The sequence below is a fragment of the Eleutherodactylus coqui genome, chromosome 3 (genome assembly GCF_035609145.1).
Source record: "Eleutherodactylus coqui strain aEleCoq1 chromosome 3, aEleCoq1.hap1, whole genome shotgun sequence".
Classification (NCBI taxonomy): Eukaryota; Metazoa; Chordata; class Amphibia; order Anura; family Eleutherodactylidae; genus Eleutherodactylus; species Eleutherodactylus coqui.
This window is the reverse complement of record NC_089839.1, coordinates 260,226,446-260,249,287: the sequence shown is the minus strand read 5'-3', so window position 1 is coordinate 260,249,287 and position 22,842 is coordinate 260,226,446. Positions and strand designations below refer to the sequence as shown.

General features: G+C 44.0%; 1 protein-coding gene across 1 annotated transcript in view; it reads right to left on the bottom strand.

Moving 5' to 3' along the window:
* RPAP2 (RNA polymerase II associated protein 2) overlaps positions 1-22,842 on the bottom strand; it is a 96,211-nt gene that overhangs the window by 40,973 nt on the left and 32,396 nt on the right. Inside the window, exons 9-10 of the mRNA XM_066597349.1 lie at positions 22,509-22,603; positions 16,431-16,511 (exon numbers count right to left, since the gene is read on the bottom strand). Coding sequence (XP_066453446.1) covers positions 16,431-16,511; positions 22,509-22,603 — 176 coding nt within the window. The remainder of the gene's footprint in view (positions 1-16,430; positions 16,512-22,508; positions 22,604-22,842) is intronic.

Genomic DNA, 22,842 nt, shown 5'->3' with positions numbered 1-22,842 from the left:
CCAGTGTAAATGTGCACAAAAATAGGATATGCTGCAATTTTTCTAGTTCACAGCAGAAAAAAAGGGGGAAAAAAGTAAATAAAATAAAAAAAAGGAATCACACATTAATAAAGCCCACCAATAAGATACTCACAGGATTGTGCAATAGGGCCCCTTACATGGCTTGATAACAGCCGTTTAATGAGCACTGATCAACATGATTGGCGCTTGTTTAAGGATCCTCCACATAGGCCAATTTATATAGCACAGGGGACCAATGATCGCAGGGAGCAACAAACAACTGCGAAATCTATTTCCTCACTGTTGGATTCACACGGTGAGAGGTGCTGTCACTAAAGAGCAGGGGGTTTATTCACACACACCAATGACCAGCCAAACAAAATGTTGCTATGGATGTTTGGGCCCCGTGTAAATGTGATTTTAGTCCGTGCCATTGCATCAGCTATAAATGTCCTTCCAAGCGTCTACTCAGGATGCAGATATAAATGTGCTATATGCTAGTTATTTGCCCGAGAGCTCATGGCTGCAGCTCCTTTTGGGTGATCCTTTGAACACCCCAAAACAGGATCAAAGTACGCTAGCATCCCCTCAAGCACAATACCATGAACGTCCTTCAGAAAATGAACACAGGTTCTCTCTAGAGAAAGGTTTTTGAGTATCGCAATACATATAATTTCATTTAGTTTGGGTACGGGATGCTGCAGCCTCCGATTGGCCTCAGCGGTCATGTGCTTCCGTCCAGCCAGTCTACCCGGAAGCCACCATTGATGCCAGCCCCGGTTGCAGCTGCGTCCCGGGGTCCCAGAAGAGGTGAGTATACCCCGGTTTGTTACTTTAGGCAGGGTCCAGTTGGGGGAGACAGGGATTTTAATGACAAAAACCCTTTAAGCACCCGGCAATCGTCCAATCTAGAATGGCCCTAAGACACTATATTCTGCTGTGTCAGGGCATGGGCAGCACTGGCCAAATAAAGCAGCGTGTAGCGTTTCAGACTAACGATGCATACTAATGCAGGTAGTCAAAGAAACGGTGCGGCCATTTTTGTTTGTCCAAGACTGGAGGGTCGCTTTAATATTTCCAGGAGGAATAGCTAAGGAAGTGTTTAAGGCAGATTTCGAATAAAGACACTTCATTGCTATTCATGTGAATTACAAGTACCGTGTTTCCCCGAAAATAAGGCACCCCCTGAAATTTGCAGAAGTCTCAAATATAAGGCACCCCCGATAGTAAGGCATAGTAGCGTGTGCAGGCAAGTCAAGAGGCATGTCCCCTGCTGCCATCCCCGTTGCCTCCTACCTCCAGATGTATAGGTAGATCTGCAGACAGTCTGCTGTTATCCTGTCCCTGTGTGCTGTTGTGAGCTCCCCTTGCTGGCTGGAAAAGTCCATACTGTACGTTCTGTTCCTGCTGTACATGTCTGCTGTGATGAGCTCGCCCTGGTGGCCGGAAGCTGCAATACCATCCCTTTTTACAAGTGGTACAGGAACTTCTGTCTGCAGACAGGTACGTTACTTTACAGCCCTTATTTTTTATGGCTCTGTGTGTGAGTCAGGCAACCTGTGTGATTCTTAAGGCTGGGTTCTCACAGAGCGTATTTCCAGCGGAAATCTCACAGTTTGGCCACAGCGATAAACAGCGAGATTTCCGTCGGGAAAGCGCTGCTTCAAAACCCACGGCACTGAGCCGCTTGTTTTAAAGCGACCTGGCTGCACGCTTTTCCGTTTCTGTGGCCGGTGAATCCGCACCACAACGCTGGCTTCTCCCAGCTTTGCCGTGACAGATTTGCTGTCCCATGTGGACGAGATTTCTGAGAAATTTTATCCACAAAGCTGGCCAATTAAGGGATTAGCGGCCACAGACGGATTTGCTGCGGGGAAATAAGACACCCCCTGAAAATTAGACGTAGCGCATATTTGGGAGCAAAAATTAATATAAGACGCGTCTTATTTTCGGGGAAACAGGGTATTTCCGCAAACACATCAGGAGGGCTCACAGATCCTCAATAAATAAATGCAATCATTTGTTAGACTTAACAGTAATATAATAATTAATTCTTTTAATTGCCCATTATGACAATTTTTGCTAGTTTTATCCTCTCCTTAAACTAAGCAGGTAATAAGGAGGAAGTATAGGATGAACTTCATAGCATGACTATAAAGAGAAGCCGTCAACGCGGTGAGAATACTACATGCTGCGACGTGCCGGCAGGAATCATGCTGACAGTCTTCGCTCATGTGACAATGCTGTAAATCTGCTAGGCTGGAGATAAGTGACAGAGACAGGCCGGATTCATCTGGGGACATGCCAACAAACAGGCCAAGGAGCAGCGAGTGCTGTGCAATGTCGAGCTATTGATTGAAGCATGGGGAGGTGATGTCCATGTACACAAGCACTAGTCGCTGCAGATAGTTGTGTCTATTAACTTCTAGTCAATGTTCTTATTGATTGGCAAGCTCCTAACACTGGTCACTGCCATTAATAGGCTATTCGAGCTGTTATATCAAGAGGGATTGCTCATACAAAAATCCCACCTGTAAGAGGCAAGGTTATTCCATGCCAACTACTTGTAAGCACAGATACATTGCTTAGGAGAGTTAGTAATGCATTTGCACCACATTTCTGGAGCCCCTGTGCCGATTATCACTGTAAAAGTTAAAGTTATGACAATATGCTCTAAATGCTTCTGATAAATGGGGGTCCCACCTCTGGAACCCTTACCCATCAAGAGAATGGCAACGTCAAGTCGGGAATACTAAGCTATCCGATGGAGCCCACATATAAGAGTGAACAGAGTGGTTGTTCTTGATTATCCCAATCCCAATCAAAACCCATTTATCACCTATGCGCCACTGCTCTATTCACAATGGAAACTGTGTGCTCTGCATGCCGGCAGCCAGACCCTCGCTGATCATACAAATATCCTCTTGCCGGGTGAGAATTGTTTTTGGTGGGATATCATCTTTAATATTCTAAAACAAACATACAAAACATCCCCTCTTTCCATCAGTTGTACCCGGCATCGTAGATCAGCCCCTTAACGACGAGTTTCATAGGCCAACAGAACACACTGCAATACTAAAGTATTGAATTGTATTCTAAAAATGACCAAAAGTGAACTTCAAAGTCCACTATTAGGACACAAGTAAAATATATATTCTTTTAATTTTAAAAAAGTACAAAATAAGAAAGTCAATACCTCACCTTTCCCCCTCTTTACATATTAAGAGAATATACATAAAAAAATATAAATGTAGTATCTCCGCGTTCTCAATGGGTCTCAACTGCGATACCAAAGAACAAGGACAAAAGCGGCGCAGTTTATATGTAGAAACAGACCCCCCCCCCCTCTTCCAAAAAAACCCCAAAAACGATCACACTGTGGGTCTTAGCAAATATTATTAAGGATCTTTCCATAATGACTTTTGCTACATTCTGTTTCCATCTTGGCGTTCATTAACATTAGTGTAAACAGAATTCCAACGGAATCCTAGGCTTTAATGAATCGGTGACTATTTTGGCCTCCGTTTGACCAGTTTGATTCCTTAGCAGCATTTTGAGAAAACAGAAGAGTGTAGTTGACTACTGCACTTTAGACTGAAAAGCGTAAAGGAACAGAATCCAAGAGGACCAAAGTGGTCGTTGTTTGACACAATAAAGCCTATGGTTCCATTGGATAGCAGTTTACAGCTATTCCAACAGACGCTCGAGACAGAAACCCACAGGGGAAACAAAAACTGTGTGAAAAGACCCTAAAGGCCCATTTAGACAACGATTATCGTTCAAAAGCCGTTTGAGCGATGATTGTTGTGTCTAACTGCACGGACATCATACAGTTTTCGTTATCCCGTTGCTCATCGTTGTCTTTCAGCGTGCTGAAGACGATGAGCCTTATCAGGGATTCACAGCGGGATACAGCTGATACCATTGTTTCAGCTGTATCCTGCTCCCTGATAACAGGCTGAGTATGAAGAACAGAGCAGTCCAGCCCTGTTCTCCATACCTGGCACGGAGCGCTCCGTGCAGAAAACATCTAGATGCAGAAGACAAGCGGGGACATCCCGCTTGTCTTCTGCATCCTCGGCTGGGAGCGCTCGGCTGTATGAAAGCTGGGCGCTTGGAGCGGAGAACATCTGTATCCAGAAGAGAAGCGGGGACAAGCTAATTAAAAACTAAACTAGTAGTTCACCATCTCAAAGTAATAAAGAGACAGGGACATTTCTCCAAGTCCAGCATTAATAAACTGAGGGGGCTAGTTTATAAATTCGGATGTATAAGTGTATGGGTGTCTTTAGGTTACCTTATCTTTAACAGTTGTTTTTCATTCAGTAAACCAAACCTAATGTGGAAATCCGCCTAAAAAGATCTTCTGATAGGTCATAGATAAGTGTGTGAAAATCATACTGTGCAAGTCTGAACTTAGAGCAACTCCATTTTTCAGTACAGAAAGGACTGATCGAGTGCTCAAACGTCTTCAGCAGCGCCAACGGGGTCCGATTGGGTTATAAATCCCTTTTGCCCCAGAAATAAGAGGTGGTCCGAGAGAACACACTTTACCAATGTAATGTACACAACATATTACACAATCACCTTACTAGACCTCCAGTATCTCATATGCTTTGGGTTTAACCCATCACCTCCCAACAAGCACCATAAACTAAAGTTACGGGGAGCTGGGCAATGTATTTTGTGTACTCATCCGCTCTCCTGATCCCACACGGTCACCCACAGAAGTCCACGTGTGGCACAATAGCAGTCTCACCCCCTTGTCTCTTTAATCTCTCCTCACAAACAAGCCTGTCCATCACTTTTAATTGCACTGCAGGTTCTCTTAACTAACCCACTAATGCAACGCATGCGTATACAACGGTCTGGGGCCCAAGACATGACATATGTTTTTCGAGTAATGCTTTCTTTATTAAAAATATTTTCAAACATTTAACAAACACTAAAGGCAATAATCCAAACTTATTTGCATACTTACAAGATAAGTAAAGGTTAAGGATAAAGCATCCACCACCCATTCAGTAGGGTATGGGAGGAATGGGGCTGACAGAAGCTAAATCTGAACAGGTGGAATTAATGTCACATTGTTTCATATGGGCCACCACAATTATGGACTTCCATTTCTTGGCAATCGTCAAACGAGATGCAAGGAAAATATGAGAAATAAGAACTGAAGAAAAGGATGGTAACCTATCCGTATTTAGAAAACAAAGAGCCTGTCCCGAATCGGGGGCCACATAACGACGTGTTACAGTATAAGCAAAATCAAAGATCACATTCCAGAAAGAACGAACAAAAGGGCAAGACCACCACATGTGAATACAAGTGTCTTTGAGTCCACAACCCGACCAACACATTTCAGAGAGGGAATTGCTCATTTTAGCAAGTCTGGCCGGAGTTAGGTACCAAACACAAATATTTTCTGCAAGGACTCCTAATGTTTAATTCTATGGGAAAACCCTTTAATCCAGGACAGAGCTGATCTCCAATCCTCCAAACGAAAATGCTGTTTAAAATCTTGCTCCCACCGTAGCATATGTGAAAAAAACAAAAAGACAACTTACTTTAGGAAGCCAGGGGGGAAAAAAAGTCAGTAAAATATAGAAATCTCTTTGGATGCACGAGTAGATAGGGAGAAAAAGGGAGAAAAAGGTAAAAGCAGACATGGGAAATGGGCTTACAGATAAAACGGGAATGAATTGCATGATGTAGACTTAAAAAGCCAAGGAAATAAAACCCACTATGCAAATGAAATGATTTACACAATGTAGAGGTGAGAAAGGGCAGCCCTGTCTAGTACAATCCGAAACTGCGAATGAAAGGGAATACACCCAGATGAAAAGACCCATGCAGAGGGGGTTGAGTACAATGACAAGATCGCAGACCCGATGGGCCCTTTTTAAAGTAGCTTCTAAATAGCCCCAGTGGATCCAGTCAAATGCTTTCTCTACATCCAAAACATAAAAATAAAGATGGTATACGACCGAGCTCAGTCACACAGCACTGAAGGGGAATAAAAATTGGGGTGTATTATTAATATCCATTATTCTAAACAGCTCCATAATGTAGATGAAAGTTTAACCCTTTCCAATCCACTGTCTGACCTCTGAAGACATTATGATTTAAGGCTGTACAACTCCGATGTTGGAAGACATCCGTTGGGGTTCTCTTACTGTATATTGCCAGTCTCTCTGCTGTTGGAGCCTATCCAACGTGTCACCTCATGCAGTACTGGCTTTAGCCAGCATATAGCGCCATTGTATAACAGTAGAAAAAGAGTAAGCCCCCTAGGAAAACGAGGATACACAAATTGGATTGCAAAGGGTTAATAATGAAAGAGAAAGGTCATCATTAAAAGTATCGATTAATTAGGAAGGACTACCATTCTTGCCAGTAGATGACCAATCTTGAGTGATCCACAGTGGGGACTTCCTTGTTGAGGAAGGTGCAGCTTGGTCGACAGGGATATCCCCATATCTTCAGAAGAGACACGCCATCTGCTACAATTGCTGCAACATATGATGCTCCATTTCTTGAAACAAGAAGCTTGGTAGGGAAGCACTATTTGTATTTGATATTGGCACCACGCAGACGTGACAGTGGAGAATTGTCTGCGAAGTTGCAAGGTCATTGGAGAACATCAATATGTTATTGTATGTGGCTCGTAGAGATCCTCTTTGTCTTCCCTCAAATAAGAGTTTCTCTTTGGTTTGATAAAAGTGGATCCGAGCCAAGACATCCCTTGAAGTGGCCTCTGGAATAGAATGATCTTCAGGGATTCTATGTGTTCTATCAATGGCGCACACCAACACTGATGAGGACGGAATTTGAAAGAGCTTAGTAGAAATTAAGAAAGGTCGGCTGAAGGTATTGTGGAATACTTCGAAATGTCTTTAAGGTCTATAACTTTTTTTCCGCAGATGAGAAACCTCCTCCTCCTTATGCGTAGTGGAAGATTTTTCCATTCTTTGTTCAATGTGAGCTGTGCAAGTAGCGAGATGATCAATATTAGAGACTGTACCTGACTGGAAATCTGATTATCTCAGGAAATATCTTCTGAAGTTACATTAACAGCTTCTTCAATGTGTTAGTAGTTAAAGGGCTGTCTGAACCTGGGTAAGATTGAAGGTTGCAAGAGAGGTCTTCAGTAATGGTGCTATGAGATCCTATCTTAGAGGAAGGCCCATTAGAGTAAGGAGAGTTCTGTAAAAAGTTACTGGCAGCTCTTTTAGCAACTTCCCTGGAGGAATGGCTGTGATCTGTCATCGAAGAGGAACCAGAGGAAGACTGTTGAGAAGGAGATCCATGTTCCTGAGGACCTGTTGCAACCCAGTCTGGTTCAGAGCTGTGATGGAAGGTCTTTTTAGCTTCTAGTTTCCAACGTTCCAATGAAGATGCAAAGTGCGTATGCTTCCTTGTGACTATAGATTTGATGTGTTCTCAGCCCATTATCACCATCTAGTGTAAATAGGTACTGCAAAAAGTGGAAATATTTCTGCTGTCAGGAGGTAAGATAATATTTAGCAGGCCACTCTCCTGGTTTGCAGAGTAACGGATCAAGGGTAGCCGCAAATCATAGACCAAAAAAACTGAACTGAATGGGCATTATAAGCCACTCTGGAGCCATATAAGATCAGGAATGCAGGCATTAATCAACCATGACTTTGTGACTTAAAGCAAGGTCATAGTACTGGTATAAGTAACTGGCCATATTGGATGTATATGTCCACTAGGTAAGGACTAAGGCCTGATGACAGTACAAGTGTGGAATCTGAAGCTGTATTAGAAAAGTTCAGACTTCCAGGCAGAGGGACACAGATGTTAGTCCACTACTGAAAAACTGGCATACTGGCCCTTTAAAATACTATGACACAATACACTAGGGGCAGCACACTATCCTCCCATAGTCTCCCACAGGAAAGCTATTGGCTATGAGAGATCTAATGTCTGAAATGCAACCACAGCAGGAGGCCCCCAGCGCTTGCTGCAAGGAAAGCCTGGCACAAAGGCAGTACACTGGGTGGCAGTCCATAGATTGCAAATCCTGTTGTCTAAACCAGTGTTCCCCAACACCAGTCCTCAGGGACCGCCAACAGGCCATGTTTTTAGGATTTCCTCAGTGTTGCACAGGCGATGTAATTATTGACGGTCCTGAGACATTGCCACAGGTGTTCTTACCATAGGATATCCTAAAAACATGACCAGTTGGTGGTCCCTGAGGACTGGAGTTGGGGACCCCTGGTCTAAACGGCCGGCAAAAAAGCAGCAGAAAGTTCCTTGTCTTCATTCACTCAGAACTGATACCGCAAGTCATTCCAGGCCACATTTCCTTTGCTCCAACTCAAGTAATTCTGGATGCAAGCTACCGCCAGGTGTCCAGGGGGGTATTGAAGGATAAGGGAAGCCATCCGTGGAAAAAGCGAAGTTCAGCAGCAGGGGAAATCTTCCTTTGTAAAGTTATGGATCAGAGAATCAATGTCTTCTTGCATCCTCTCCACACCTAGCCACATATAACATAACATAGGTTTTGTCGCACTGCCTTTTCCCCATTCAAAATAAATAAAAAAAATACAAAAAAGTAGCCAAATGGAGATAGTATCTATAAGACAGCAATTATAACATGGCAGGGTATCGGCAATATATGGCTAGAGAGCAGAGGCCAGGGGCGGGGGGGCATTGGTCACATGTGTACATGGAGTGCAAGCTCTGCAGCCAAAGCAAACAAAGACTGAAGTGGTGAGGACAGAAGTGTTGATGGAACTTGGAAACAGTCTTTAACCCCTTCCAATCCACTGTCTGACCTCTGAAGACATTATGATTTAAGGCCGTACAGCTCCGATGTTTGAAGACATCCGTCGGGGTTCTCTTACTGTATATTGCCAGCCTCTCTGCTGTCGGAGCCTATCCAAAGTGTCACCTCATGCAGTACTGGCTTTAGCCAGCAGATAGCACTGTTGTATAACTGCAGAAAAAGAGTAAACCTCCTAGGAAAACCAGGATACAAATTGGATTGGAAAGGGTTAAAGTGAATCTGTCAGCTCCAGCTAAACTTATAGGAGCAAAAGCAATTGAACCCGTATATAAAAGGATTGTATTTACCTTCCCCACCATTGTTGGAGCATGCATAGGAGAGGACTAGCCTCTCATTGTATAGGTGGGGCTATAAGGGGTCCACCAGATGCATAGAGCAGCAGCTGCAGGGAAGTGTAATCCTCCCAGGCCTGGACTGAGCGCGGCTGCTTCCACGAGCCCATACATTTAGCTGGACAACATAACTGCAATGGCTATTATAGGTCACACCATTTGTGCATAAGCTTGGATTTTAAGACCTCTATACAACTCATCGTATCTTATTTAGTAATCTCTATCACATATCTGATTTACCAATTAAGTGCACCAAACATGACAAAAACATGCATGAAAGCTAAAGAAACTCGAGATTTACAGGAAACCTAAAAATAACTCATAACACCGCATGTTAAACGCTATAGAAGACAAGGCAGAGCGAAAGATTCCCTTCAGTGCATTTAAAGGGGAAACCCAGTTCTATCTATATCAGAAGAAGAGTATGAGAAGATCCTATTGGTGAAGCCTCTGATCTCAAACCACTGATTGCCAAAGTGAAAGAGTTCTGTGGGCATTTACAACAGCAAACTTTAGAATAATGCCAGAAGTAAGGAGAATAACTTGTCCGCAGTTTATCAGTCTGCAGGATTGTGGATATCTTCAGTCCCCTCAGGGGAGGGGTTTGATAAGGGGGAGGGAAGTCTTAGTAAACTTGATCTCCTACGGCAGAGAAAGACATGTAGTGGGGCCAGCTGCCTTCTAACCACAGAGGGGTCTGCATCATATAGGGGTCTTCTGCAGGTGTATTCTGTTTATTTGTTGTGCAGCGCTGCTAACGGAATGGGGCGAAATTCTGCGGCAAATCCAACAGCCTAAGAGTCAGTCACAACTTTGTGCTTCAACCAGGGGCCTTTACCTTTTAATAGGAGTCTATGGAGAAGTGAGGGAGGAGGAAGAAGGAAGGAGGAGAGAAACCCAGAGACATCGCTACAGCAGCCAGCTAGTGAATTGCAGCTATACTGCTCAGGACTTCTCTAGCGCCTTTCATGCCTCCATTATGGCTAAGGAGCAGAATCTGCAGTTTTCCTCTTCTGCAGTGTACAGAAGGCATCATAACACAACTAAAAGTTAGAGATTGCCGAGGGAAACTGGTGATAAATGCAGGTACAAGTCTCCCCAAATGTACAGAGTTATTCCAAATGATCTTCCCTCTTTGAAACCCTCATAACTCACATTTAATGACACTCAGATACAGAAATTTGATATACATAGAAACAAAAAAACTCAAAAATTGTAATTTAGCAAACAGTAAGACGGGCCTGGTTGTCCAAAGCAACCAATCACAGCACAGCTCTCATTTAACCTCAAGAGGTTAAGAAATGAAAGCTGCACTGTGATTGGTTGCTACAGGCAACAAGGGCATCTTACTGTTGGGCAGTTTTGGTAAATGAGGCCCAAAAGGTTTTAAAGTATCAAGGCAGACAGGAGAGTATGTTGTGTCCTTGATTTTCACGGCTTTCAGTCTGTTATTACTGTGCAAGGTCATCGTCAAACAAAGTTTGGAGAGGATCCACGCAGCGGGCGCACAATTTGTTAATGGTAGTGAAAAAAGGAGATTCTGCGCAAACGTTTGCGATGTTTTCCCTATTGATTGCAATCGTTACCAGCCCTGAAACCAGACAAAGCAAGGATGTGTTCTTTCTGCATGGGTATTTCGACTGTAATGGAAAGCGATGGATGCATGGAGCCTTCAGTGTTTAGTGGTGAAGCTGCCTTCCACCTTTCGGACACAGTTGGGCCGCCTGCAGACGGCCGGGGTCGGATGCCGCTGCCTGATCCGTGCCCCTGCAGGGACCAATGGGGGTCTCACCTGCTCCCGCGCCTCCGGCTTTGTGATGTGCTGGCTACCGGCCAGCCGATGCATACGCAGAGTGGAGCCGGCCCGGCACTACTGACATTTCTGAGCAGGCCTCTGCGAGACTGCACAGAAATAGAATGTTCCGCGATTTGTTTTCCGCGCGTGATTTCACGTGGACAAATCGCTTCCGTCTGCATAGGACTGCGTTTTCTAATGCAATCCTATGGCAGCGGCCCCGGGCGGAAATTCTACGGGAAAGCCCGCCGCGGAATTTCCGCCCGTGTGCAGGGGGCCTTACCAAACGTAATGTCAGACCTGGGAGAGGGTAAACCCACCTGTCTACGTAGAGCATATGCGAGGCTCCCCCAAGGGGAATGTGTTTTGCACTACGACCTGCAGGAAAGCGTAGGACCCTTTTTCCATGAAGAAACAATCCTGAAAATTTTGTACTTCAACGCTACAAATACGACTACTGCCGCAGTTAGAACAAGAAATCCCAGGTCTCATCTTCAAACAGGACAGGCCACCCCTCCTCTTCTCCCCCAATAAAGTCAGAAGTAAGCTGGGTAGGCGACTACTAAGCCGATTGACCTTCTTCCTTGGCCTCCACGTCTCCCGGACCTTACAACTTGTGATGTTTCTCTGGGGGAGTGTTAGAGTCTACATGACCCCTTACCACCCACCATGTATGATCTGTGAGGATGCATCATAAAAGCCATTACATCAGTCGGTCGTGATGCGATACAACATGTATAACAAGTACTTGACTACAGGCTCCATGTGTGTTGAATGACAAAGTGGACTCACATTAAACATCTCTGATGTGGAAAACATTTTTGATGTAGTGCAAAAAAACTTTGAGTGTAGGTTTCCAGTTATATCAAATTTATGTATCTGATTGTCATAAAAATGTGAGTTATGAGTGTTTCAAATCAGGAAGATCATTTGTAATTACCCTGCATACTAGAAAGAGTTAAGGCCCATTTACATGTAACGATTATCGCTCAAAATCTATTCAAACAACCACAAATGAGCAATAATCGTTACACGTAAACACTGCCATCGTGCACTTTTCGTTTGAACGATGATTTTAAAGGTGAACTTAAAATCCATCGTTCTGCTACTGAGAGGTAAAGCAAACACATTTATCTCACAGTAGACCACAGGGAGACAGCAGATAACATTGTAATCTGCCGTTAGCTGCAAGCAGAACAATGCAGCTGTGTGCACAGCTGGGCGTGTAATTAATCACACGCTGTGCTCTGCAAACAGCTCCTAAAGGCCCTTTTACATGCAAATGAAGATGATAAAGTGTTAATGGTCATTAATGGCCATTAACACTTTATGCAAATAGATCGCAACATCTTTCAATCTTTTAGTCCTTTGAAAGATTATCTTTGCATGTAAATAGGCCTTAAGGCTAGGGTCACATTTCCACCATTGGTTGCCATTGTACAGCTCTGTGGATAGAGCTGAACAGACAAACCAAAAGTGCGTATAATGATTAGAATGGGGTACATTTGACTGGCATGTAAAGAGAAAGGTTCCCCGATGGAATAGTGCAGTATTTTACGACAGAGGCTCCAAGCGAAGCCGCCAACATGGATGTGAACCTAGTCTTAGCATTTGCCGTGTTGAAGCTTTGTCATATACATTTACATAAAGCACAGAGCCCCTATAACCAAGGGTGGAACTCCACTCCAAAGCCTTGCCATGTACCAAGTTAGCCAGGTACTAGATCTGATAGCCCAAGTGAAGCAAATGATTTACCTTTTAGCTTACTTGGCGGCCCGACAGACAGACGCCCTCTAGAGAATAATGTGACATCTCAGTTTTGGTAACTAAAGCGTACAGGCACGCTGGGACATTGCTGAGAATGAACTAGAACACTACTAAAATGTCTTCGGAGATCTCCTTAGAGCTTTTTCTCATCTGTACAGAGTGGACTAAAATGTTGCAGCAAATAGGATGAACTAGAAGTGTTTCTGAAGGACTCAGTGAAGGGGAAAATTGCAGCTCAGTGATGAGCACCCCGTCTGTTCGTCCCTGCCATTGGACTTTGTGACAACAGACTGTCATTTCTCTCAGCCTCCAAGACAAAGAGGGCAGAGGTCACCGGTATCATCGCAGCAGCCTTTTAATGCCAAAATCACTTGTTTTTTTCTTGGAGTGAGGAAAAGTTGTCCCATTCCCTAATGTAAAACCTCTCAAGGGTTAAAAATCGACTAATACATGAAAGCCCAACTGAACAGGTTATAAAGATAAATTATCATAACTAATCAGACTGAACTTCTTGTACTATATAGCGGGCTTTTAGACTGAATGGTTACATTTAAAAAAGTGTTCAAACGATGGAAAGTGAACGATAATCGTTAATAGAGATGAGAGAGCATACTCGCTAAGGGTAATTACTCGATCGAGCATTGCCCTTAGCGAGTACCTGCCCGCTTGGAAAAAAAGGTTCGGCTGCCGGCGCGGGTGAGCGGTGAGTTGCGGCAGTGAGCAGGGGGAAGCAGGGGGAGAAAGGGAGAGCGAGATCTCCCCTCCGTTCCTCTCGGCTCTACCCTGCCGCTCCCTGCCTGCCGCCGGCAGCCGAATCTTTTCTTCCAAGCGGGCAGGTACTCGCTAAGGGCAATGCTCGATCGAGTAATTACCCTTAGCGAGTATGCTCTCTCATCTCTAATCGTTAAGTTTAAACACGAGTCAACGACCAAATGCCGAATAATAAGCGTTGTGCAGACATAGTCATTGTTGGATCGCTCACCTATCGCTCAGTTTAAAGCTCATTCAGTCCTTTTCATTCACTTATACAGCAAATGTGAAAGACTGAACGGTTTCTCATCAACGAGACAACGATGGATCTGCCTGTATAAACAGAGTGACATCATTCGCTCGTTGAAACAATAAATCGGCTCATCTAAAAGGGCCCATATTTCTTGTCCATTATGTATATAACGTTCAGCAGGGTGGTACACAGAAGGCTAATCGCTCACATCAGTTCTTGCCCCCGTGGGACTCGATTCAATTTCCTGCTCATGTGTGTAACTTGAGGCAAGTGAGCTCCATGCAAAATCTGTAACAGGGTCTACCATCATGTTGTAAAAAGTAAGACAATTATAGACAAAGACAATCTAACTAGACTAATGGGTGGGTGGAGGAGGATGACGTCATCATGGGGGGAGCAATGACATCACCAGAGGCAGAGCTTCAGAAGCACTCACATACTGACAAGTGGCCGTTCGTAGTTAGGAATATTGTTTACTACAATCGATAATCAGTCTCCAACTTGGGAGAGTCATGGTTGCCCCAGGTTCCTGACATGAGGTTGGCCTCATCAGGGTGAGTGCTCTGCTTTTAGGTAGGCTCTCATACTATTATTAGGCAAGGCTCAGATTTCCCATTCCACCACTTCTAGAATAATATTGTGTCCTCCGTGTTAGTGTATTGTGTGTATAAACATCCTTTTAGGACAACAAATTACATCTGATCCAGACGAGGACTTGTGTGTCCAGCCCAGACACAGCAGCAATCTTATCTGCTTTGCACCATATTTATGATGCGTTTTAGGTACGCCCACAATACGGCACGGCTAAGTAGGAAACGGAGCGTGGCCTACTGCAACATCAGGTGCAAAAAACCCAGCTAATTGATATGGGCTATAAAATTTAGTCTGGACAGTCTAAAGAGACACCAGATTTATCATCCAGAATGAACCTGTGATAAATCTGGCATATTTTAAGACAGTCGTTTAGTCTGAGCTTGCACTGTCTAACATTACACAGTATTAGTAAATCTGCCCCACTGAATAAGCATCCACAGTGCAGGGAGTTAAAGGGGTTTTCCAGATAAAAATAGGTAATCAATAGTTGATCGGCTGGGGTAAAGCCAGGTTCACATTTATGTTGGGAGGTTCGATTCAGAGCTTATGGCACAGATCTAGCTTACAATCCCGAATGAAAAATAGAGCAGCATGCTGTGCTACTTCATCCAGCCAGGGATGAAGTCTGTCAATACTGAGGATGGGTCATCAATAGTAAAGTTCCTGGACAATCCCTTTACGATTACAGGGTTCTAAAAAAGCTGTGCAGTATTAGGCTAGTTTTAGGCTGCCACTTCCTCCAACATATTGCTCAGGAAGCCAGATAAAATGAGGTCTCTGCACTATAGGACCTCATTCAGACAAGCGTGTTTTTTTTGCACGCCTTTGTGCGCAACCCCCCCCCCCAAAAAAACAAACGAAACACTGCTAGCATGAACGGAAAACACATGAATGGGAAAAGTTTCATTTGTGCAGCGCATGAGACTTTGCGCGTTCACTGGAGCAGCTGCTTTACGGAGGTCCCCTTATGCTGAACACTGTTACAGTGTTCAGTGACGAGGGGACTGCAGCGGGGACGAAAAGAAGACGACTGCCAGGGACAGGTATAAGAGCTGAACAGCGCTTCTAGAAGAGTTAAATTTTTTTTTTCTACAGCTAGGGATTATTTTTGAGGTACGGCTTATATTTCAAGCTTTCCCCTTTCCCCCCTGAAAATCATCAAAGCGGGGGGTTTACCGCCATCCCATTGCTGGCAATGGGCAAGCAGCAGCACCGGCCCCATTGACATCAATGGGATGGCACCGGGGGCATCTGCCACAGCTGTGGCAGGGGATTCTTTTGTCCCCACTGCAGTCCTCATCACTGAACACCGTGAAAGTGCTGTCAGTGTTCAGTGAGGACATGACTCCCCGCAGGGATTAACAGAACCTTAGGGGAGTCCCCTCATCCCCGCGGGGACAAAGGAGTTAACAGCGGGAAATTTAAAAGGTTCTTCTGATCAGAAGCACCTTTTAAATACCCTGCTGCTGGGAAGCTATTCTGTGCGCAGGAGTTTCCATTAGCCCATGCTCCCATAGGAGTTAATGGAAAGTCCTGCAAAACACACACCTATCTTTTTTTTTGTATTGCGCGCTGTTTTGCACTTCTAATTCCATGCATATAAACGCTTCTATAAGAACCCATTGGTTCTTTTAGAAGCGTGCATCATACGAGCAAAACACGCTTGTGTGAATGAGGCCTAGATAAGCGAATATGGCAGGACCTTCAATAATAGTGTATCCTAAGGGTATGTTCACTGTACGTTTTTTTGCCATCAAATCCATTGTGTAATCCACATGCTGCAGTGTCCCGCTTGATGAAATGTGAACTCGAGCCACAGTGTATATGGCGCAGACTTTTTTCATAAGCAGATAACGGATAGATCACTTCTTGCCACGGATTCCACATTGGAAAATCCACATGCAGATTTTTTTCCATTGGCTTAGCTAAATCCACCTGCGGATCCACAGCTCAGACAATCTGAAAATCTGTGCCAGAGATCTGCAGCAACCACAGGGATTCCATTGTGGATTTTCAATTAAATCTGTCAGAAAAATCCAATGCAGATTTATGCCATGTGAACATAAAATATAGTCTCAAGTGGAAAATGTCAGGTTATGAAGAAAAAATTTAATAAAAACTCACCTAAAGGTTTTGACCAGATCGTGTAACTCTTTAGATACATCACTGTATGTTATCTGAAGTGGTATCAATATAGCTGAAAGCCTGAGGAAGAAGAAAAGAATTACTAACGCAAGTAACTTCTGAAAGTTGACATAAACGGACATGTCTTACATAGCAACCCTGCAAGGTCTCCTCAAACGGATCGCTTTCATAGAGGCATTATGGATCCATCTTGCACAGTGCCCATAGACTAATCAGTGTATGAACAACTATATTTCATGGGAGACCATCTCCGTATATGCTAGAGGGGGTCCCCTGGTTGGCTCCTCTTCTGACATTATATAGAGACACACAGGTTAGATTACGTTTGTCTAATTGGAAAGTGGTGCGCAGTAGAAATCAGGTTTATATGAGTCACGACCAAACAGCCTTATTTTTCTCCTACATGAGTCTTTCTGCCCCTGCCCACCCCTCTTTCCCCTCGGAACAGGCAGCTGCTAACTATAGTTTTTTTTCAAAGTACAGGTTAAGAAAAAGCCCCCATTTGTACAAGGAGAGACTAGAAGCACTGGGATGAAACTGAAAGGGAGGAGATATAGATTAGATATTAGAAGACCTTTTCTGACAGTGCTGGTTAACAATGAATGGAACAGGTTACCACGGGAGGTGGTGAGTTCTCCTTCAATGGAAGTCTTCAAGCAAAGGCTGGACAAATATCTGTCTGGGATGATTTAGTGAATCCTGCACTGAGCAGGGGGTTGGACCAGATGACCCTGGAGGTCCCTTCCAACTCACAATTCTATGATTACACCCTATTATAACACTTCGAGGCCTCTTGCACACGGGTGTTGCGATCTTCAGCCGCCTGCATCGCGACTGAAAAACGCAAGGACGAAAGAAAGCTGTGACCAAGTCGCAGCTACATCTCCTGGTTTCTTGCCTGTTCACACGGCCGGGCTGTGACATGTATACGCCACAGCCCGTTATTCTGTGGACTGGGGGATAGACCATAGTGCTGCTAAGGTCTCTCGCCCACCCCTTGCCGGCTGATAGTGGCAATATAGGCTCCCATAGAAGCCTATGGGAACTGCCAGCAAGGGGAGGTGGGAGGAACTTTAGCAACACTAGCTGCTACTAAACTCCCTTCCCCCTTCCCTTTTCTGACGGCTCTCATAGGAGTGGCTGGCGTATTCTGCCAAGAGATAGGACCATATGTGCTATCTTTTCCGGACGCACCATACAGAATATATTTTTAGGGGAAAAAAAAAGTTCTAAAAACAAAAAGATTCCGCTCTAAGTTTTTTAAACCGATAAAGTGCTAAATCAGCGCTTACTGAAAACCTCACACAGAATTTTTCCCAAGAAAGTGACCCTCTTTGCAAACTCTGGGCGACCAGTTTGCGCGATCAGCACGGTTTAACAAGCCATACAACATTGATGGCGTTTATGGCATTTTATGCCAGATTATCCGTTTAATAATCACTAATAAACTGGCCTACATCAAATTTGCTGACCGCATAACAATTGGTCTTCATTGAAATATCCCATTCGTTTATTCCGGCCAGGTCCAGTTTTCCCAGAAATAGACGATATTGGTTTTGCTAAACAGACTTAATTATGCGTCCATTGTACACAAATGACATCACTGAATGGCTGCGATTGGCTGGCGCTCGATCCAATCACAGCGCTCTCTTTGCTGGGGGTGGGGTATTCAAAGCCCCGTCAGCAGAAAGAAGCTAAGATGTTAGAGCGGAGGACACTGTAGTTTGCCGCAGCACTGCCGGAGATCATCCCGAGGCATCAGGATGCCGCAAACCAGGGGAGTATTGATTTTTTTAAATGCAGGTTAGCTAGGTCTTATTTTTGAATGAGGCCTTATATTTCAAGCCTCCCCCCAAAACCGGGGTAGGTCTCATTTTAGGTCCTATTATCGGGGAAGCACGGTATTATACATGAATCCTACTGCAGTATAATAACTTCAATAGACAAATTAGATGGATTAGGATTCAAATTAGGAATTAGTCAAGAACAGAGAATTTGTGAACACAGTGAGAAGCATAGAAAGAGATGCTCGGTCTTTTTCTGACATCATGACAAACTTTCTTAGCAGTTCCAGGGCAAAAAAGAATGTAGAATGAGTACACCATTCAAACTTCGATGACTTCTTTTCATAGACTGGGGTCAAACTATTGCCACCCCACCCACCCATCTTGGAGCTCTGAGGGAAGAGCAAGGAGAACGCCTCCACCAGGACATTAACACCAAGGAACACAGATCTGCTCTGGAGCAGAACCATGATGGCGACTACTGCTGGTGTTTGCATTGCAACAACCCTGGTGCAGAGTGTTACGGCAGCAGGCTGCACTCCTAACCTCTTGCTCACGGCCTGAAGGTTGCGAGTCCAATCCCCGCATGGTTCAGATAACCGGCTTAAGGTGGACTCAGCCTTCCATCCTTCCGAGGTTGGTAAAATGAGTAATAAAAATTACCTGAAAGCGCTGCGGAATAAGTTGGCGCTATACAAAACAAGTCCCTACTATAGTACAAATATTGTACTATGTATAGACTAATATTATGTGTTATTATGTTCTTTACAAGTTGGGTAATTCCTCAATTTTAACTGAACAATATGGAAACAAACATTTCTCATTTGCAAAACGTTTTGACCCGATGCATTATTTCACATTTGAAATCAATGCCTTCAATTATGGATCAGTACAAATAGTTAGGCCAGCACAAAAAAAACCAACATTTTCCTATGTAGATAGATCGGTGTAATGGTAAATGTTGGGGTATTACTGCCATTTGTTATTCAAGCAACTACAAGAGTGACACCTACAGGTTCTCTCCTTATAGACAGCCAGCTTTACTAAATGACAGCACTCCTCTGTGATGCCATAGAAAACAAACTTTTTTTTTTTCTTTCTATCAGACAAGCTTTTTCTTAGAACTCTGTTGCAAATATATGAATATATATGAATTAGTTGACAAGTGGGCGTTACCATTCCCCTTATCAAAGGGTTGAGTACCTACAGTGTCATCCAACCTGTGCTGCTTCTGTCAGCCTTCTAGGGACTGACCTTATTGACAAGCGGAACGGTGACTCTCGGCTTGTCAATCTATTCATACAAGAAGAATAGTAGAGGAGCAGCACAACACAAAGTACTTTGTAAAAGTGCGCCAACATTATTATTTCATGGGGAAGACAAGGGTTTACTAAAAGTAAAAAAAAACAAAACATGTTGGGAGAGCTAGCAGCTCCTCTTTAACCCTTTCCAATCCAATTTGTATCCTGGTTTTCCTAGGGGGCTTACTCTTTTTCTGTCGTTATACAACGGCGCTATCTGCTGGCTAAAGCCAGTAGTGCATGAGGTGACACGTTGGATAGGCTCCGACAGCAGAAAGGCTGGCAACATACAGTAAGAGAACCCGGACGGACGTCTTCCAACATCGGAGCTGTACAGTCTTAAATCATAATGTCTTCAGAGGTCAGACAGTGGATTAGAAAGGGTTAAAAGATGTATCCTAAGCGGATAACACCCATCGATATGCCCCATTAAGGTATATGGGTGTCCTATAGGCAGGTTCCCAGCAACAATACAGGAGTGCTGCTACAATAAGGCTCAGTGCGGCCGTGTATTACGTGGTTGTCGATTCACCTAAACACATTATAATACTACATGGACCGCGCAGTGTTCATTCAGTCATACACTGCTGCCTCCAATTACAGTAAATTAGTGGCGGATCCAGTAATCGAACCTACAGTCATCAGTTGGTTGAGTGTGTCTCCTTGGATCATTTATGGTAGTGCCCTGCTGTGATTTGGAAGGGGCAGAACTTGTGCTACATTTCGCTTTCATCAATCTCACTTGCAGGGCATTTTGGGGATCCCTGCTTTACAGCATCTCCAGAGTAACACTTTACAGCATTCTGACTTCTGTTGGCTGGTTCCTCTGTCTGGACAAGTCTTTCTATACAAATGAGTTCTCCACTGACTGATGCAACATGTGGTCGCCCTTCTGCACTACACAGCTGGTAAACCAGTATTGGGTTTCTTCCAGCAAATTCCACCATCATCACTACCTACCGATAATCATGTATTTGGGATGTAAATACACAGTTATACGGAATAATGATCGGACATCTGTTACCTTACCACAAAGAAGAACAAAAAGGAGTTTGTAGAATATTAACAGTGCAACTTTTCACACTTCACAAATAAGAAGCCAGTTTCCTGCTGAAAGTAGGCAGGGGAAGGTGACGAGAATGGGGTAGAGTGAAGAGCTTAAAATAATACCGTACATATGATGTTTTACATGGCCGGATGTACCAACACACCTTCAGTAATGAAGAAAACATGACTAATGTTAGGAGGGGAACAAAAGTAAGGTTGGGAGAGAACATCATACATGTAGTTCAAAAAGTTGAACTGACTATGTGGACCCTTGACCAAAAAAAATTATAATAAAATATAACTTTTATTAAAGAAATAACTAAAAGGAAGAACATACACACATAAATCTAGATCCAGGAAAACCCATGGAACCGATAAAAATGTATTGATACCACTGTCCATAAACAGTAATAGACCGGTCAGTCTGAGTATCGTTATGACTCAGCCATTTAGTGTATTCGGTCTCTTTGCAGAATCTGACAGGATTATCAGAATCTATTGCATACATGTCAACCTAATCAGGAGATGAAAAAGTGACATAAGTCCGACAGTTGGATGTTACAGAACGCGACCCAAAATCCAGAGATCAGGTTCGGTGATGTATACGTCGTTCACATCGAGAAAATAAGCTATGCCGGACCACAAAAAATTGTAAGCTTATTGTCAGCCAATGTGAAGAGCCGTGGAAGTACAAGCCCGTCCACTGTCCTATTGCCTGGAATGATACTGTAGCTCTGTTCCGCTGAAGTGAATGGGAGACAGCTGCAGTACCATTCCAGGCCACTGCACAGTGGACGGGGTTGTGCCACTTCCGATGTGTGTGGTTTCAGAGAACAGCCGATTGGCAGGGGTTCCAGGAGTCTGATCCCGATGACCTATCCTGGGGATAGTATAGGATGTAATCACAGCGCACTCTTTTTGCTTGTTGTGATGTTTTATCATCATGTGGAATTAAAGACGTTGTATCACTATTGTAAGTTATCTAGAGGGGACAAAGGGGCAACGAAAGGGGCGCCACAAGATTACATTTTTTTTGGACGAGGTGTGCTGTGAGCCAAAAAAGGTTGGGAAACACTTCCCTATCTGTGGATAGGGAATAACTTGTAATTGTGGTAAAACCCCTTAGAAGTCTTTTCCAGTCCAGGCATGTATTATTGAACATGAGAGCTCTCTCTCAGGATCCCCAGCGATCAGCTGATTGTCTGGCCTACAGGGCCGGACATAGCTACTTGGTTGGAGGAGGAAGTTGGCTTCACTCTCATTGGAAACAGAAAGAGCAAAGCCACTCATTACACATGTGGCTTCACATTTGGGTGACATTTGACCCTACAGGGTGGACGATCAGCTGATCGTTGGGGATCCCTAGCAGTAAATCCCCCACAACCAACTATTGGGGACCACTCCAGAGGACAGGTGATCAATAGTATTGCCCAGAAAACCCCTTAAACAACATTCTCATAGGTTGATAGCAATAAGTAGTGCGGTGTTATTTGATGTTTCGGTCACAGTGGACAACAGTGCTAGTCGTTGCTGGTATGGAAAGAGACGCAGATGCCAGCCTATCCCCTTACCTGAGCGCTATATGCACTTCTTACCTTTCCATATCAGCAGGAACCTTCACCCTGCAACGAACAGCATAAGGTCCACTGTGTCCGAAACATCAGTTTATGTCGCACAAAGCAAAAAAAGTGCGCCGTTCTCACATTCTACACTCGAATGAATACCAGTAGCCCCTCCAAAATCACCTCATCTTTTCGTAGCCAAGTGTGGCCCAGTTAACCCTATCCTGGGTATAGGTTATTAATAGTTTAGTACTGAAAACCCCTTTAATACAGACAGAATGTGGTTTACTTTAAAGAAAAGATAGAAATGGATGGCGAGTATTAAATTAATTTACCGCCACACAGACAGCCAACAATACTTACACTTTTTTCAGCTTTTCTAGCACAATACGTTTCCGGATTTGTTGCTGGGAACATGAATCTACGAGAGGAAGAGGTAGAGCCCACGATGCTGCTTCCTGAAAAAGATATAAGACAGAGCTCTGTAAAGGGTTAATCCAAATGGTCTTATGATATATAATGCATGGATTACAAAAATCCCTCCCTTGTATTACACTGATCAATAGTCAGACAAACCAATGCATACCTATGACTTAAAGGGAACCGGTCACTAGGTTCATGCTGTCTGAACAGCGGGATAGGTACGCCCATTCGGCTTACGTAGGTTCTATTCTGAGGTACAGCAGCGTTTCAAAAA